General features: G+C 44.1%; 1 protein-coding gene across 1 annotated transcript in view; it reads left to right on the top strand.

Moving 5' to 3' along the window:
* LOC114605946 (sodium channel protein type 2 subunit alpha-like) overlaps window positions 1–17944 on the top strand; it is a 98606-nt gene that overhangs the window by 52840 nt on the left and 27822 nt on the right. The window contains exons 8-17 of the mRNA XM_077936934.1: window positions 1542–1614; window positions 3166–3307; window positions 4840–5046; window positions 6661–6948; window positions 8228–8533; window positions 11196–11328; window positions 11687–11925; window positions 12806–12979; window positions 14135–14491; window positions 16196–16630. Of these exons, the coding sequence (XP_077793060.1) occupies window positions 1542–1614; window positions 3166–3307; window positions 4840–5046; window positions 6661–6948; window positions 8228–8533; window positions 11196–11328; window positions 11687–11925; window positions 12806–12979; window positions 14135–14491; window positions 16196–16630 (2354 nt within the window). The remainder of the gene's footprint in view (window positions 1–1541; window positions 1615–3165; window positions 3308–4839; window positions 5047–6660; window positions 6949–8227; window positions 8534–11195; window positions 11329–11686; window positions 11926–12805; window positions 12980–14134; window positions 14492–16195; window positions 16631–17944) is intronic.

Here is a 17944-nt window from a genome sequence, read left to right as displayed (position 1 = left end):
GGTGTACTACCTTAAAACTGGTAAAACACCATCAAAACATTTGCAGCACCTTTAAGCGGGCAAACAGTGTCAGCAGTGAAGAGGAGGATGAGCAGCCTCCCCTAGCCTGGCACTTCCCCCCGGGTGACACCACTGCAGGGATCTTGCCAAAACTCACTTATATCCCTCACCCTCACCCCCAGCCGCAAAAAAGACCTAGAGCCAGCACTGCTTTGTTCATTTGGTGCTTGGGCCCAAAATAAAATGTATACTGCCTGGGTTCAGTGCCTTGCCTTGCAGCAAATGCTAAGAAACTGCTTTTACTAGCTTAGGAATCCTTTCTTGATTACTGGGTAGCAGAGCTCCAAATACTGACATCTCAAGTGTCCCTTGTGCTTGATCTGGAAGCTGCTGTTGGTGAAGAGTGCTGTAGCACGCTTGCTGACAGGAGTGAGACCCTGCCAGAGTATATCACCTCTGCTGAAGAGACCTGCACAGGATGCCGATTTGCTACTGGGTAGAGTTTGAGCTGTAACTAATTAGTATTTAAAGCCCTTAACGAGTTGTACGTTTCCGAGCACAATTCAAAGTGCTGGTGTTGACCTTTAAAGCCCTAAACGGCCTCGGCCCAGTATACCTGAAGAAGCGTCTCCACCCCCATTGTTCTGCCCGGACGCTGAGGTCCAGCGCCGAGGGCCTTCTGGCGGTTCCCTCATTGCGAGAAGCAAAGCTACAGGGAACCAGGCAGAGGGCCTTTTCGGTAGTGGCACCCGCCCTGCGGAACGCCCTCCCATCAGATGTCAAAGCGATAAACAACTACCTGACATTCAGAAGACATCTTAAGGCAGCCCTGTTCAGGGAAGTTTTTAATGTATGATATTTTAGTGTTTTTTGGTTTGTATGGAAGCCGCCCAGAGTGGCTGGGGAAACCCAGCCAGATGGGCGGGGTACAAATAAATTATTATTATTATTATTATTATTATTATTATTATTATTATTATTATTGGGGCCAGTTTACTTGTGAGATTGCTTTGCCCCATGTATGTCCATTCAGCCACTTCGATCTGCAGAACTGGCACCATTATAGGTGCCATATAGTAAGTACACTGTTGCATGTTTGTAAGAAACTGATCTTCTTAGCGTGGCAGCACCCACACTTTGGAACTCCTTGCCTGTTGACACCAGGCAGACCCCTGGGGCCAGTAGGACCCCCCTGGTGAGCGCTGCTTAAATGGCCATGGGGGCAGACCCGAGGGAAGGCTTCCTCCTCCGTCGGCTCTGCCCCATGGCCCAGCTCATGTCCTAGCCTGCATCCCCATTTGCCAATCTGAGATGCAGGCTAGGATCCAGCCTCTGATACGCCCACGCCCCCTATCTGGATGGAGCTCTGAGGATGCCGGGGCCTTGGAGGAGCCTCTGCCGTCCCACAATGCTGCCACACCCGAAAAAGGTGTGAGCAGACTTGCGCAAGTTTTTACATTGGATTATCATTTTAAAGCAATTGTTTGAATAAAAGCTGAAGGTAACATATTTCTCTCCCTGCCCCTTTCCTTCCTTCTTAGAACAAACAAAACATTTTTATACTTTGGAAGGATCACCAGATCCCTTGCTTTGTGGTAACGGCACAGATGCTGGGTAAGCAAGCGTAAAATTGTGTAAGGGGAAGCCACCGCCAATCATGCAAGTGAAGCTGGCTAATCTAATGGCATAATTCAGAACCTAAGAGCTGTGAGCAGAATGAGGTTAATGGAATTGGGTTTCTCTGCTGTCTCTTTCCCTCCAGAGCCCTTCTCTTCCACACCCCAAACAGCCACTTTCGGGGATTGGGTGGGAATACATTAAAATAGCATGGAGAATGGCAGCTGGAGGGAGGAAGGGGTTCCCCCCATTGTGGGAGGGTGACTCAAGCCATTGGTAATGTTTGGGTTTAACAAGGACTCGATTTAGCACAAATGTTTATTTCCCACAATTTCTTTGTAGAAATGTATATGAGTCATGTGATAAGGTATTTTTTTTTACTGTTTATACTCTCAGGAGCCTAGTTCATACTGAACCAGGGTTTGTCCCCCCTCCCCCCTTTTTTTAAAAAAAGGAGAGGAGGAGCCCCCAAAGGTGGAATCGACAAAAAAGAGAGGCAAAGTCTCAAACTGATGCTCGGACAATGGAAATGTGCTGTGGTGTGTTCTAAGTGATGCAACATTACTATTTAGACAGTGGCAGCCTCTGGGGAAAGGGCTGCAGCTTGATGGCAGGGCATCTGCCTTGCAGGGTAGAAGGTCTCTGGTTCAGTCCTGGGTATCTCCAGGGGGCTGGGGCAGGACCTGTCTGAAACCCTGAAGAGCAGCTGCCACTCAGTGTAGACAGTTCTGAGCTAGATGTATCAGAACTTCCTGTGTTCCCAGCTTCTTAGGTTCCCAACCCATCCAAAAGGATTACCACACACCATAGCGCATCTCTATTCTGCAAGCATCAGTTGTGGTTTTGAGCTGGGGGTTTTTTACTTTTGCTCTTTTCCTTCAGACACTTAAATGGACCAACACGGCCCGTTCTATATTCATATATTTGACGTAGTAGCAGCAGCAGATATGGATAGTTCATCTACTTCTGCCTGTTTCACATGTGTTCATTCACAAGTCTCTCCCAGCCTGCTACTGCATGGATCTGTTAATATCTTTTTTAAAAAGAAAAGCCATACTCAAATCCATATTTAAAGATGTACCTTGTCACAAAATATGCGGTTAAATATGCATTTTACCTCAATGCACACGTTTCTAAATTACCTTATGCTAAAATACACATCTTTAATGCATCTTGGTGCTTTATTTTTCTTTTTACTGAGAACTGTATTACAATGACCGCTCCCCACCTCAAATGGGGGGTGTTTTTTGCGGGGGCGCAGCCACCTGATCCTACACGATCCCCAGCAGTTCAGCCTGGCTTCGCCTCCCCAAGATGGATACCTGGAGGTTCCTGTCTAACCTCAGACAGTTAGCCAATCCCAGCTGGGGAGGTGTTGCTAGGGGAGTTGACCAGGTAGGGTTAGGACCGCCCTGCACACACAATAGAGGGTGGAAAATTGAAAGCATTGGATTTTATGAAATTCTCCATCCCTGCTTAGTAGGTGGAATGTCGATACAGAAACAAGTCATCTTTTTCTTCCTTCCCCTCCATTGCTTTCTTTCACAGCCAGTGCCCAGAAGGATATATATGTGTAAAAGCTGGTCGAAACCCCAACTATGGCTACACAAGCTTTGATACCTTCAGCTGGGCCTTCTTGTCGCTCTTTCGGCTGATGACTCAGGACTACTGGGAAAACCTGTACCAGCTGGTGAGAGGGTCTCAAAACCAAATTCTGTTGATACCATATGTAAGGGGAAAGCCTAATATTACCCATCCTTAAAAACACCTTTCCATCCCTATGAGAAGGGCCATAGCACAGTGGTAGACTGTCTGTTTGCATGCAGAAAGTCCCTGGTCCAATCCGCAACATCTACATGTAGGGCTGAGAAAGACACCCACCCACACCCTGCCTGAAACATTGGAGAGCCTCCGCTAGTTAGTGTGGACAATGAGCTTAAAAGGACGAATGGTCTGACTCAGAAGATGGCCGCTCTCTACAGTGGCGTAGTGTGGGTTGTCAGCACCCAGGGCCACGTGGATAGGGGAGGGAGGGAGGGCGGGAAATAGAGTATGTATGCACATTCAGCTGCCTAAGGCATCTGCATCACCCAGGAGTTTGCAGCTGCAGAGATAAGAAAAGAAGAGTTGCTCCATTGTCTGGAGAAGTCACTTCCTGGTTCGCATGGAGAAGCCATTTTCAACGGAGCCCAGAAACGAAAGCACACAGCTGTATTGAGGCAGCACCGGGTGTCAAAATTTTGCAACCCCAATTTTGTGCTTGGGGCAACTGTCCTGGTGTCCCCTGCCCCACCCCACCCCACGCTATGCCACTGTATCTCTATGTTCCTGTCTCTATGAAATGCTTACTCAATTAAAAACAGCAATGACAAATTGCTGCATTTGAAAGCCAGTTTTATTTTCTGAGAGAAAGGGCTGAACCTCACAGACTGCACAGGAAAGGCTTTCAGAGAGCTGCCTGTTTGGGGGCTGGGGTCGGGGGAAGCTTGAGCTTCCCCCGCCCCATCCCCGCGCCTGGGGGGAAAATAATTTTTTTCCCTTTATTTCCCCCCAAAAAAACTAGGTGCGCCTTATGGGGCGGTGCATCCTATAGGGCGAAAAATACGGTAATTCTGAAATGTTGTTCAAAGCAGCTGTGCTGTATTGCAAACATATTCCAAATAATAATAATAATAATAATAATAATAATAGTAATAATAATAATAATAATAATAATAATAATAATAATAATAATAATAATATCTTTATTGTCATTACCCCCTCTCGGGGACAACGAAATTACTCCGACCACATAAGTGTTTCTGAACACTTGGGTTGGTTCTGGTGTAGCCGGTCCAAGAAAGATAGAAGAGCTACTTCTGTTTGCAGAAAGGGCTGCAATCTAGCATAGGTTCCAGTCTGTGGAAGGGGAAGAGGGGCATTCTCCCCCTGATTTCTCCTCCTCCACACTTCCACAATATTCCATAGGGTTGTACAACTCTTAAGTTCGGGGGGGGGGGTGCTTGGTAACTTACTTAAGTAACATCACAATCCTAACCATTCCTACTCAGAAGTCAGCCCTGTTGAATTCAGTGGGGCTTACTCCCAGACAAGCGGGGTTAGCCTTGCTGCCTTCATACCTTAAGTCCACTGAGTCTAATCTGAGTGTGGCATAGTCACTCATATTGTAAGTTTCAGTTCTCTTACTGATCCAGTAACCTACATTGCCTATGATTTCCCCAGACTCTGCGTGCTGCTGGCAAAACGTACATGATCTTTTTTGTCCTGGTGATTTTCCTGGGCTCTTTCTACCTGATCAACCTGATCCTGGCCGTTGTTGCCATGGCCTACGAAGAGCAGAACCAAGCCACCATGGAAGAAGCAGAGAGGAAGGAGGCCGAATATCAGCAGATGCTGGAACAACTGAAAAGGCAACAAGAAGAAGCCCAGGTACTGGAAACTTTTGCGCTAGTACAGCATTTCCCCGCAAATTTGAGAATAGAAGGTGTAACTACCCAGAGATTCCTTGCAGAAGTTCCATCGTGTACTTGGGCAAAAAGCAACATGTGCAGATGAGTTCATGCATGCAACTTAATTGAAGAAGATGAAAATGTTTTAAGAAAATATAAATGAATGGATAACCCTAACAGCAGGTAGACAGCAGTTGCACAAAGCTCTGCTGATTTCCAGTGGGACTTTGCAGTGGGATTCCAGTGCAATGCTAAGTAAACTCTCTACTAGTAGAGTTTACAGTTTGGAAAAATGAAAATTAATGGTGTAAGCTCAGAAACAACAGTGTGTTTTGCGCCACCGTAAATACTTGACAGTTTCACTGTGGCGCACCTGCAGTAATAGCCTCCCTACAGAATTCTCCCTGCTACTTTCTAGAAGAGAGAGAGTCAGTGTGGGTGCTCTGGTGGTAGCACTGGATTGGCTCCACCGATATGCCCCCAAATTGTTGCTTTCTCTGCCCTCTCAGTGAACGGCAGCGATGCCACTACCAGGAGGTTATTACTGCTCTGCTGCCCCACTGGGTGAGCTGCTCTGCATTGCATATAGTCAGACACTTACAGTTAATCATTTGGATACATTCCTTATTAGATGTGCTTTTCAACAGAAAATATATTTCTACACCTCAAATATATTTCTACACCTCAACATGCAAATGAATATTGGCAAGTGAATATTCTTCAGCAGACCTTTGTGAATTTCTCAGGGTGTTAATTTCTTTTAGGGTGATTCTGACATCAGCAAATTTGAACCTCTTTTGGGACAATAAACAATGAACCAACTTCATTTGTCATTCATATATATGTGTGTATATGTTTGTTTGTTTGTGTGTGTGTGTGTACTGCATATATGTGAGAGAGAAGCGTGGGTTTTAGAAAAGAACTCTCACCAATCAAATAATGATTCAGGAAAAGATTTAATTATTATTAAGTGTAAGGTTTATGGAATAGGGAAGTTTTCAATGTTTGATGTTTTATGGTACTTTTATATTTGTTGGAGGCCTCCCAGAGTGGGACAACCCAGTTAGGTGGGCAGTGTACAAATAATAACATAATTTATATTAATATTATTTCTGACATGAAAAGTGGAACAGCCCTTTCACATTGTGCTTTCTGTGCGCTAAGATTACAGCATTGTGTAGAGCAGGAGCAGCTGGATTTTGCTGGACTCTAACTCCCATCAGCTCCCAGCATGGCCAGTGGTCAGGGAGATGGGGATTTTAGTTCAGCAACATCTGGAGGGCAACATGCTGTCTACCCTGGTATAAAAAGGAAACAATCCACCAGCATACTATCTTCAGAGTATATATTACATTGGTGCATACAAAAAATACTCCATGAACAATAAATATATACTGCCAAGCATCCTGGATCCTCCTTCCAGATCCTTATTTGGAAGCTATTTTGTTAATACTTTGGCAGAGGAAACCATCCATCTTCTTGTATTCTTGAAGCATTGATAACTCATCCAGAAATAGTTCTACAATAACTATGTGGTACTTGCAAGTCTTCATCGGCAGAGCTATGACAAGCTTGACCTCTCTTTATACAACAGGCAATAGCAGCCGCAGCCGCTTACAAAGACTTTAAGGATGATGGCGCACTTGGAAGACTTTCCCAGACTTCTTCGGAAATGTCGAGGCTGAGCTCCAAAAGCGCTAAAGAAAGAAGGAACCGGAGGAAGAAGAGACGGCAGAGAGAGCTGTCTGTAGGAGACGAGAAAGCCAATGGCAAAAAGTTTCCAAAATCTGAGTCTGATAGCAGCATCAAAAAGAAGGGGTTTCAGTTTTCCCTGGAAGGAAACAGGCTCACGTATGAAAACAGGGTCACCTCTCCATATCAGGTACGTTGTGGCGCTAGCTGTGCTGTTGCAAAATGTTCAACTTTCAGGTGGGTTCTGGGCGATGGGACTGATCCATTTTAGGCTTGATGTTTCACGCCAGGAGTGGGCAACCTGTAGCTGTTGTTGGATCACAACTCCCATCATTCCTGACCATTGCCCATGCTGGCGGAAGTTGGGAGTCCAACAGCACGTACAGGGGAGGAGGAGGAGGGCAAAGCCATGGGAACAAGTGCAAAGGACCAAGACCTTCTACCAATCTCTTGTGTTCTACAGGTTTCAGGGATTAATATCATCTGAATCTAATGCATAATTTTTTGGGGTTTAGTAGAGAAGTAATTGGTGAAGCCCAGGCCTTGACACCTTTTAACTGCTTGATGTTTAAGCAAAGAAAATGAAGCAGGGGGAGTGTGCAACTTGGTACATGAGGGCATCAAGAGGGACGTGTGACACAGAAGAGCAAACTTAGCCCTTCTCCCCTACATACCTCTCCCTCAGTGATTTCCCCCCTTCGACTTTTTATCTTTTGCTTTTTTCATCTTCATTACTTGTTCAGTTGCTTGTGGTGTAGATATTCAGAAAGGCAGGCTAGTGCCAACTGAGTAAATTGTATCAGCGTTCAAAATTTGCCAGGCGCATTGTGTGCCTCACTATTTACCACTTTGAGACCAAGTGAAGATGCCCAGGCATCGGGGTGGTGCCCAATGTCCCCACCATCTGGAGGTGCATACCAGGGGACCCTTGGATCTTGACTTTTTTCACACACTAGCAACACATCCTGTAGAATGCCATCCATTATATTTTATCTGCACAGTCAGAATGAATTTCAGGAACCAAACAGCCGTATTGAAAAATACAACTTTTGAACCAGTCTGCCCCCCAAATAGCAACTTGGCATTCCATTTTGGCGACTGTGACCCTGGTTTAAGCAGCCTAGCTTATATATCTGAGTTTCTAGCGCTGGTTATTGTATTGAACCTGTTTTGAAAAATACGTTCGCTTTCATAACATAAATGCTTAGCCAAAGAGGAATGAATGTTGCTGTTGTCATTGTGAGAACAAAGCTGGGGAATGCATATTCTTTTTTAGAGATTGTCTTTTAACTAAATACTATCAAGCTCACTATTTCCCCCACTGCCGCCCCAAAACCTGAAAAACCAAAACCTGAAAAACCTTCTGGATTTGGGAAGAGTAATCTGGGTTTTTTCTTAAAGCAACAGCAGTGAGGATTTAGCTATGGCTTCCTAAGTTTCATCTAACCGTTCTGTTTGTATCTCCTTAGTCAATGCTCTTTTCCACGAGACGGAACAGCAGAGCAAGCTTTTCCAGCTTCAGAGGCCCGACCACTGAAGGGGGTTCAGATGCTGATAGCGAACAGAGCACCTTCGACGACAACGGGAGCCGTAGCGGTTCCTACTTCATCCTACGCAGGCACAGTGAGCGGTGCGGAAGTAACATTAGCCAGACCATGTTCCCCGTGTTTCCAGTGAACGGGAAGAGGAACAGCAGCGTGGACTGCAACGGGGTGGTTTCCTTGGTAGGAGGACCCCCAGCGCTCCTCTCGCCCACTGGACAGCTTCTCCCAGAGGTGATAATAGATAAAGCAACTACCGATGACAGTGTAAGGATGTTTTAAGTAGCATAGGCATGGTGGGTCTACAGAATGGAATCCAAGCTGCCTAAATGCATCTGCATCCTGGGGTTGCGGCGGTGGTGGGGAAGCAAGCTTTCATGCTGCAACTCTCCGGGCTTTGAAAACTATGCGACACAGAAAGGAATGGCCCTGCCTCTGCCTGCATGTGCTTTTGCAAACACAGCCCAGAGTCGGGCAGTTTAATATGGCCAAATGTACATTTACTTTGTGCACAGCAAATGCTTGTTCAGTGACAGAGGCCACTTTCCTTTTGCATTACCCCTGTTCCTGCACATCCTCTTCCTCTCACTCCATCCTTCTCCCTGATTCTCCTCCTGTTTCACCTGATCTCCTTCGCATTCCCTCAGCAAAACCTGTACCATTACCTTCCCCAATTACCCTGAGAACAGTAAAAGAGAAAGGGGCACCTCCCATCACCTTGCAGGCCACGTGGCCTTCCCGAAAGCAGCTCCCCTGTCAGCCTAGCAGGGAAGGACAGGGAGGGAGGCAACAGCCAGTGCCCTGATTTCTATTTACAGTGGGACCTCGGTTTTCGAACATAATCCGTTCCAGAAAACGTTCGACTTCCGAAACATTCGAAAACCGAGGAGCAATGGGTGGTTGGCAAAATCCATTGAGAAAAAAGAAAAACACACAGCGGAAGCTGTTTGACTTCTGAGGCATGTTCAAAAATGGAAGCAATTACTTCTGGGTTTTCTGCGTTCGGCTTCCGAAACATTTGGCTTCCAAGACATTCGAAAACTGAGGTTCCACTGTATTTATCATTTATAAAGCTCCACGTTTATGGATGTGTCTGTGTGTGTGTGCTCCACTGCTGGAGAAAGACCAGACATGATACATAAAGGGGGGAAAGGAACAGAGGGAAACTGGGCAGCATTTGAAGATGGATATGTAGCTCTCCATTAGTGACCTCGTGGGTGATCATCAGCCCCTGGCATTGCTGCAATCACACTGTGTTCATTTTGAAGCCTAACGTTGAGGGGAAATGGCATTTTCCAAGCAGTAGAAAACCATTAGGTATGTCTGCGTGGATTTTGAAGCAACAAATATCATCTAGACTTAAAACGTGATAAGGCCCCAGTTTAAAAAATTTGCTCAGCAATGGACTTGCTGGTAGTAGCAGCTGGTGTGGGGGTGTTGGTGGGGCACCGCTGCTATCCCGACACAGCATGCGCATGAGGGGCTAGGTGTGGGGAGTGCCAAGCTCTGGAGCCAGTGGCTCTCGTCATTATGCCATTACACAGCACCAAGCTCCCCTCCTCTTTTCTCTCCAGTGAGTGCCAGCTACACATTGTACTTGGAAGCCAGGAGACCAGCAGTGCCTCACCTTTGCTGCCTCACCAGCTGCTTCTGCTCACCAGAAAGCCTTTTTGTCTTAGTTCCAGATCCCCATCTGTAAAAATGGGAGCAATTGCTCTTTTTCGTTTTAAAAAAGTGCTTCATTTAGTTGTTTCAGAACCATTCTTTGTAGTCCGTAGACACTGATGGAGGAGTCCTCACTTACCTATGCATTGTGTTTGAAGATACGTACAACATTTTATCCCACTAATTCTTCCCTAGTTCTGATTGGCGTGGTAAAGCTCAATTAAGTCAGACTTTTATTGCTAATTTATTTAGACAAATGCGACAAGCTCTAAATGAGAGAAATCAGGCATTTAACTTTGCTAGATGTTTTAATAAGGAGAAGCAATCCAGAACGGATTGAAGACCTGAAGGAACACTTGTTCACAAATTGGATGCTGATGAGTGAAATAATTGTTGTTCTCATGTGACCTTTCTTTCCTTCTTTTTTCTTTATTGGCCCCCATGTGAAAGCTATTTGGATATCTAAGCATAAAAAGTGGAGATTTCTGAGCTCTGGTTCAAGTTCTTCGTGTTTTAAATAACGTAGTTTCTTCTACCTTCTCCAGGGATGGAGAATCTATGGTCTCCTAGATGTTGTTGAGACTACAACTCCCGTCATCCTTTAACATTGGCCATGTAGGATGGAGCTGATGGAAGTTGTAGTCCCAAGAGCAAAGGCACGGCTCCATTTGTTGAAGGGCTTTTTGATAAATAATCTAACAGCCAGGTCAGATGTTTGGCCCAGCAGTACGGTTCTGCTCACAGGCAGAGTGAACACCATACTCAAGATGTTGTACGTGAGTCAGGAATGTGTGCAATACTCACAATCCTGACACCACTTTGGAGGAGCAGAAGGACATCAGACAGTTCACATCTAAAAAATACCAGGCTAATGCATATGCTCCTTTACATGATAACAAATGAGAGAGTTCCTGAGATTTGGGTCTGATTCTGCTCACACACATCCATTACACTAAGCCAGATGCCTGAACTGAGCGACTGAAAATCTGTAAGAGTTCAGCTGGCTCTTTGTGGCATGTACAAAATGCATTCTGCTATTTAAATTATTTCTTTAAAACCAGATATATGAAACATCTTTTTTTGGAAGGGCTAGATATTGTAAAAAGTCTGGCATAACAAAGGCAAAACTGCATGTGGCATGAATGCTTTGATATTTTGTGGGGTTACCTTTACAATGTATGCTTCCCTGTATAGTTTATGTTGATAATCTAGCTGCTTTACTCCACTGCAGAGCACTGCTTCTGAAGTAGATAGCAGAAAGAGGAGGTCAAGTTCTTTTCAGATACCAATGGATTTACTGGAAGATCCTGCTATAAGGCAAAGAGCAATGAGTATAGCAAGCATAATCACAAATACCATGGAAGGTAAGTGTGTGGGGTGTGTGTGTAAATGCACTGTGAGGGTTTGGTTCATGAATGAATGGAATCTTTTAAGAGAATCAGAAGTTCTGAGAGACGTTATTAAAGAAGTAAAATCTGGAAAAGCACTAATTATAATTATTAGGTAGAGACAACTCAGAAATAAAGCAAACTTTTAGTGAACATGCATGTTCAATTGCAGGATCAAATGATCAATGCATCACCATAGAGGTAAGGGTGCCAACAGAACTTACGTAATTAATTTTGCAAATATTGAATAATTTAGTCAAGTTGCATTTTCTTAATTAGCAAACAGCATTGAGTGAATATTTGGTCCTCATGTTTTCAATATGCCTCTCTTCAGAACTTGAAGAATCCAGGCAGAAATGTCCACCATGTTGGTATAAATTTGCCCACAGTTACTTGATTTGGAATTGCTGTGATACTTGGTTGAAAATAAAGAAAACTGTTCATTTCATTGTGATGGATCCATTTGTTGATCTTGGCATCACCATCTGCATTGTCCTAAATACATTGTTTATGGCCATGGAACATCATCCCATAGACGACGCCTTCAAGAATGTTCTATCAACTGGAAACCTGGTAAGTCAGGGTTGTGGTTTTTTTGCTTTTCAACCCATCTTATCATTTTCTAATTAAAACTAATTCTGGACAACTGAAAATGCTTTCAAAAATGGTTGTATCTCCACTGGGTGTTCCTAAACCTGTTGAATATATGAATCTGCTCTGCTGAATCAAGACATCATCTAGTGCAGTCTTATGTAACCACCACTAGCTCTCTGTGATAGCAGGTAAAGGGGTTTTCCCCAGCCCTGCTATCTGAAGTCCTTTAAACTAGGATGGAACCAGTGTCCCCAAAGTCCCGCTTCCTCCTCCTTCCCAAAGTTCTGCTTCTATCTGCTTCTGTCCTGCTTCTGTCCTGTCTGTGCAACCAAGCATCTACCTGGGGTTTGCCTGCTGCTGCTCCAAATTTCTACCAGATTTAAAGCCCCTTTGAAAATTCCCAGCTTCCTCACCAAACATTTAGCCAGGAAACTTCCTTGCAGTAAACTCTTCCTCAGATAGCCAAGACCTACTCTGTTTCTCTGTCTTCTGCTTTCATACGATGCATCTTCCACATGGACTGGCTCCACTCCCATCAACCTCTGTGTGCTTGACAAAAGCCTAAAGGGAAGTCAGTATGAATAGGCTCCTCCACACAGTCAGAAGTTCTGAAGTTAAACAAGAATGGCTCCTCTAAGGAGCACTTCCAGCCCTGTCTTCTGTATACTGCAAGTTGGTTCTTCTAAGTTCAGAATCAGCACCCTGCCGTTTTGAACAGGGCAATGATGCAGTCCCAGCACTTTCACTATTAGATTACATCCATGCATTGTTTATTTTTAATACAAAACATGCAATTAAATGGGAAGGGGAAGACGGAGTAATAAAATGCAGAAGTTAACTTATTTCATTCTGCACTTAGGTCTTCACTGGGATCTTCACTGCAGAAATGGTCCTCAAGATAATAGCCATGGATCCTTATTACTATTTCCAAGAAGGCTGGAACATTTTTGATAGCATCATTGTCAGCCTGAGTTTGATAGAGCTGGGTTTTTCAGATGTGGATGGATTATCCGTTCTACGGTCATTCAGATTGGTAAATAAGAAGCAAAGTCTCATTACTCTATGACTCCTTAAGTCATAGACTTAAGGAGGGGAAATAGTTAAAAACCCTCCCTCTGACTGGATCTGAGGAAGGGCACAGAATCTACAGGAAAGCAGTGAGTCCTGAGCCTACTTTGGAAAGGTTTCCACCCTTTATCCCAACATCATTAATTTTAACCAAGCTGAAGCTAGTAGCAAGCGTGTTGAATGGGTGTGAAGACCTAAAACTGCCAGCTTCACTCGTCTCTCTGAGGCCTCATAACCAGCAGAGAAAGAGTGCAAGCTTTTCTTGGAGCACCATAATCTCATATTTTCTTTTGATTTATGCTGCCCATTAACAGCACACCTTTGCTTATCCATCCAAAATGTCTTCTTGCACGGACACTGGGAATTCTTACGCTCAATAATGTGGTTCTGCTGCTAAAGAAGGGAAAAGTGTCCATGCTATCCTTACTTTATATCCACAGCTACATCAACAGAGAAGCCACACTAGCTAGGAGGAGTGAGACATTAACTTGTACCTCTGCAGGCAATTCCTGCTTGGGAAAGTCTGCCTTACATTGTGACAACTCTAGTTACAGGCCAGGGATGGGGAACCCATGTGGCCCTCTGGCCTCCAGCTCCCATCAGCCCCAGGCAGCATGGCCAATGGTGAGGGGTTATGGGAATTGTAGTCCAGCAACATCTTGTGGGCCACATGTTCCTTACCACTGCTATAGGCCGTGAGCTAAGTAAGTGTGTCATATGGGTGTTGCTGGAGCTTTCCCAAATAGAGCTATGGAAACACTTGAGTTCATGGCTCTTTGTCCAGTACAGTGGTACCTTGGGTTACATACGCTTCAGGTTACATACGCTTCAGGTTACACACTCCGCTAACCCAGAAATAGTGCTTCAGGTTAAGAACTTTGCTTCAGGATGAGAACAGAAATCGTGCTCTGGCGGCGCGGTGGCAGCAGGAGGCCCCATTAGCTAAAGAGGTGCTTCAGGTTAAGAACAGTTTCAGGTTAAGAACGGACCTCTGGAACGAATTAAGTACTTAACCTGAGGTACCACTGTATATAGCTGGTGATGGGATGTGAGTCTCTGAATTGCAACCACCGTCTGTATCTCTTTCTCATATAAATAAATGCCTCATTGTCATTTTCAGCTTCGAGTCTTCAAGCTGGCGAAATCTTGGCCAACTCTGAACATGCTGATCAAGATTATTGGCAACTCTGTGGGTGCTCTGGGAAATCTGACCTTGGTCCTGGCTATTATTGTCTTCATTTTTGCCGTGGTTGGCATGCAGCTGTTTGGCAAAAGCTATGATAATTGTAAGTGCAAGATTTCAGAGGACTGCTCACTTCCACGCTGGCATATGAACGACTTTTTCCACTCTTTCTTGATCGTGTTCCGAGTCCTTTGCGGAGAATGGATAGAAACCATGTGGGACTGTATGGAAGTTGCAGGCCAAGCCTTGTGCCTCATTGTGTTCATGCTGGTCATGGTGATTGGAAACCTTGTGGTATGTAATCAACAACTGTCTTTTCAGTTACCGTATTTTCTGTTGATTGTCTGATTACCTGCTATTATGATCCATTTAGGCAAACCAGTATGAATACTTGTTTAGAAAATCTGTTGACCCCCCTTTCTTCTGTAAATAGCACCCACGGTGCTATTTCTATAGAATCGTATAGCTGTAGGGGATTTCAAGGATGAGCCTGCTCAGCTGGCCGCATTGGCACTAATTGGTGGTGGTGGGCACTAATTAGTGGTGGGCACTAATTATTTGCCCACCAAAATACCAGATTTCCTTTTCATTGTAGGCATCACCTGGGCTGCAGTTTGATGTCTTATGTCCCATTCCAGCAAAAGGGATTAAGTTATTTGTTTGTTTGTTTGTTATGTTTGTTGGTCACCCAGTCACCAGGTTCTCGGGATGGCATATAATTTTCAATGCCTGGAAGCAATTTTGTTGTGCTTGGCTCTTTTGCCTGCACTCATGGCTGGTGGCCAGCAGTGTGGGCAGAGGAATCCACACGTAATGCCCTCCTTGCATTGCAGACAAGACAGCAAACAAATGTACAGCATTAAAGATACATTGCAGATAAGAGAGTTCCTTGAGTGCAGCAGAAGGCGCATAGCCTGTTGTTAGTTTGGGTGCTTTCCCGGCCAATGCAGCAATGTTAATTTCTTTGATTTAATCCATGTTTGAATTTGCAAATTAGCAACCCAGTGAGCCAAGGAGTAAAGCATAGCCTGGTGCTAAAGACCACTGAAATATACTGAAACAAATCAATTGGTTTATTGTTATACAATTCATCATTCAAAGCATATTGTTACATTATTTATTTTTATTTTTATGTCAGAATGTGTACTTCATTCAGAGAGCACTTCAGCAGTGTACAGAAATAGAATATATTTGAATAAATTGAATAAATAATAATACAGTGGTACCTCGGGTTACATATGCTTCAGGTTACCTATGCTTCAGGTTACAGACTTCGCTAACCCAGAAATATTACCTCGGGTTAAGAACTTTGCTTCAGGATGAGAACAGAAATCATGCAGCAGCAGCACAGCAGCAGCAGGAGGCCCCATTAGCTTAAGTGGTGCTTCAGGTTAAGAACAGTTTCAGGTTAAGAACAGACCTCCAGAACGAATTAAGTTCTTAACCCGAGGTACCACTGTAATCATCTGGCCCAAAGGGCACTGCTGCTGTATCCTAGTTATGTCCTAACATTCCAAATTTACTTGTGCTTTTTCTGTCATATTTGTATGGAGCACTTCAATATATTTGGGTGTATTTTCGCAAATATCCCACTCTGTTTAAAAAATAAGTATGTTCCATTGGTGGAAGTGGTTAAAAAAAATGATGATGACAAGATAAATAGGTCCTTCTCTTCAGTTTCTCTGATACACAAATTGCTAACATTTGGTAAACTTGCAGACACAACACACACTGGATTGTCTGGTTCTGCTAACAAACAAAAGCATTGTCAAAAATAAGACAGCAACTAAGAAAGGATAGATGACCACTGATTTCATATCCACAAACCCTGGAAGTAAGCACTTAATCAAAGAATTAAAAAAAATAAAGTTCTTCAGAAATTGAAATACGAATTCATGAATTCAGGTTGAGAACACATGGGAACAAATCTGACTTTTAGGTTTTAGGAATTAACTTAAAGGGGGGGAAGAGCCTAATTGAATTCTTTTCCCCCCACAGGTCCTGAACCTTTTTCTGGCCTTATTATTGAGCTCTTTCAGTTCAGACAGCCTCGCTGCTCCAGATCAGGATACAGATGCGAACAACTTACAAATTGCCATAGCAAGGATCCAGAGAGGAATAGATTATGTCAAAAGAAAAATATATGAGTTTGTGCAAATGACCCTTTTGCAAAAATGTAAGGCCTCCACTGGAATCGGCTCAGCTGATGGGCAAAATGGCATGAAAAGTGGGTGTGTCCCCAACCACACTGTAGCTGACTATTACAATGACAGAACCACAACTACCATCTACGTGGACAGCGGTGATCACATGTCGTTCATCAACAACCCAAACCTCACGGTGACAGTACCGATAGCTGCGGGAGAGTCTGATTTTGAACACCTGAATACAGAGGAAGTTAGCAGCATATCCGAGCTCGAGGAAAGTAAAGAGGTAAGGCAAGGGATCATTTTCCATATCTACACTTTGCCCTTCTGTTTATACGTTATCAGCTGCGCCATAAAATGTATATGTGCTCATATTTTAAAATATAATCTTCTTCTTTTTTCCCTGAAAAGCCTGGGAGTATTGAAAGCAGCAGTGTACCTACCTCTCCATTCTATAAACATGGAATAGTCTGGTGTTGTTTCATTACTTAATGAAGTGACAATGGCAATCATCTTCGCATTGTTGAGTGCATTGTTGAGTGCAGTGATATTTTAGAGGACTCTGGATGTGTGCAGGGCAGGGCACAACACATGCCAAAACTGGGTGTGTGGTATCAGCATCCTAGTTGCCATGAAGTAGCTCTGAATCTGTTACCGTTAATGTTCTGAAGTAATGAATTAAGGTAAAGGTACCCCTGCCCGTATGGGCCAGTCTTGACAGACTCTAGGGTTGTGCGCCCATCTCACTTAAGAGGCCGGGGGCCAGCGCTGTCCGGAGACATTTCCGGGTCACGTGGCCAGCATGACAAAGCTGCATCTGGCGAGCCAGCGCAGCACACAGAAACGCCGTTTACCTTCCCGCCAGTAAGCGGTCCCTATTTATCTACTTGCACCCGGGGGTGCTTTCGAACTGCTAGGTTGGCAGGCGCTGGAACCGAGCAACGGGAGCGCACCCCACCACGGGGATTCGAACCGCCAACCTTTCGATCGGCAAGTCCTAGGCACTGAGGCTTTTACCCACAGCGCCACCCGCGTCCCTGAAGTAATGAATACTCAGATCTTATTTATACTGCAATTATACACTGCCCTGGTAAATGGCACAGCTGACGAAACCATTCAACTTATCTAGGCCCATGGTAATCATTAAAGTATTCTACTTTTGAATATGTAGCTTACAGTAATGACTCTCGTTTGGGTACCCCTCATTTGGACATACTGACTGCTTATCTCAATTCATATGTTCAAGTCAGTATCAATGGGATTTTTTTTTCATTAATGCCAGATGACGATGTTTCTCTCTCTTTTCCTTCTGTTACATTTTTTAAAAAGACAAAGCCATTGCTCATATTTGTCTTTCTGTGAAAACATGATTGTGTTTACGCAGAATAATTTTTAAATGTATAAATCGGAATTGTTATTTCTTACTTTAACAAATGATCATGGTGTGCTCAGTGTGTATATCTCTATATGTCTTTGCTCAATTGCTGTGTCTACCCTGCTTTTTCAAATGTGTTTGTGTGAATAACGTATTAGGAAATACTTTCGCACCAATGTTTGTGGTATTTCCAGAACTACAAACCCATAATTATTTGCGCCTTCA

The sequence above is a fragment of the Podarcis muralis genome, chromosome 1 (genome assembly GCF_964188315.1).
Source record: "Podarcis muralis chromosome 1, rPodMur119.hap1.1, whole genome shotgun sequence".
Classification (NCBI taxonomy): Eukaryota; Metazoa; Chordata; class Lepidosauria; order Squamata; family Lacertidae; genus Podarcis; species Podarcis muralis.
This window is presented reverse-complemented; position numbering and strand designations above follow the sequence as displayed.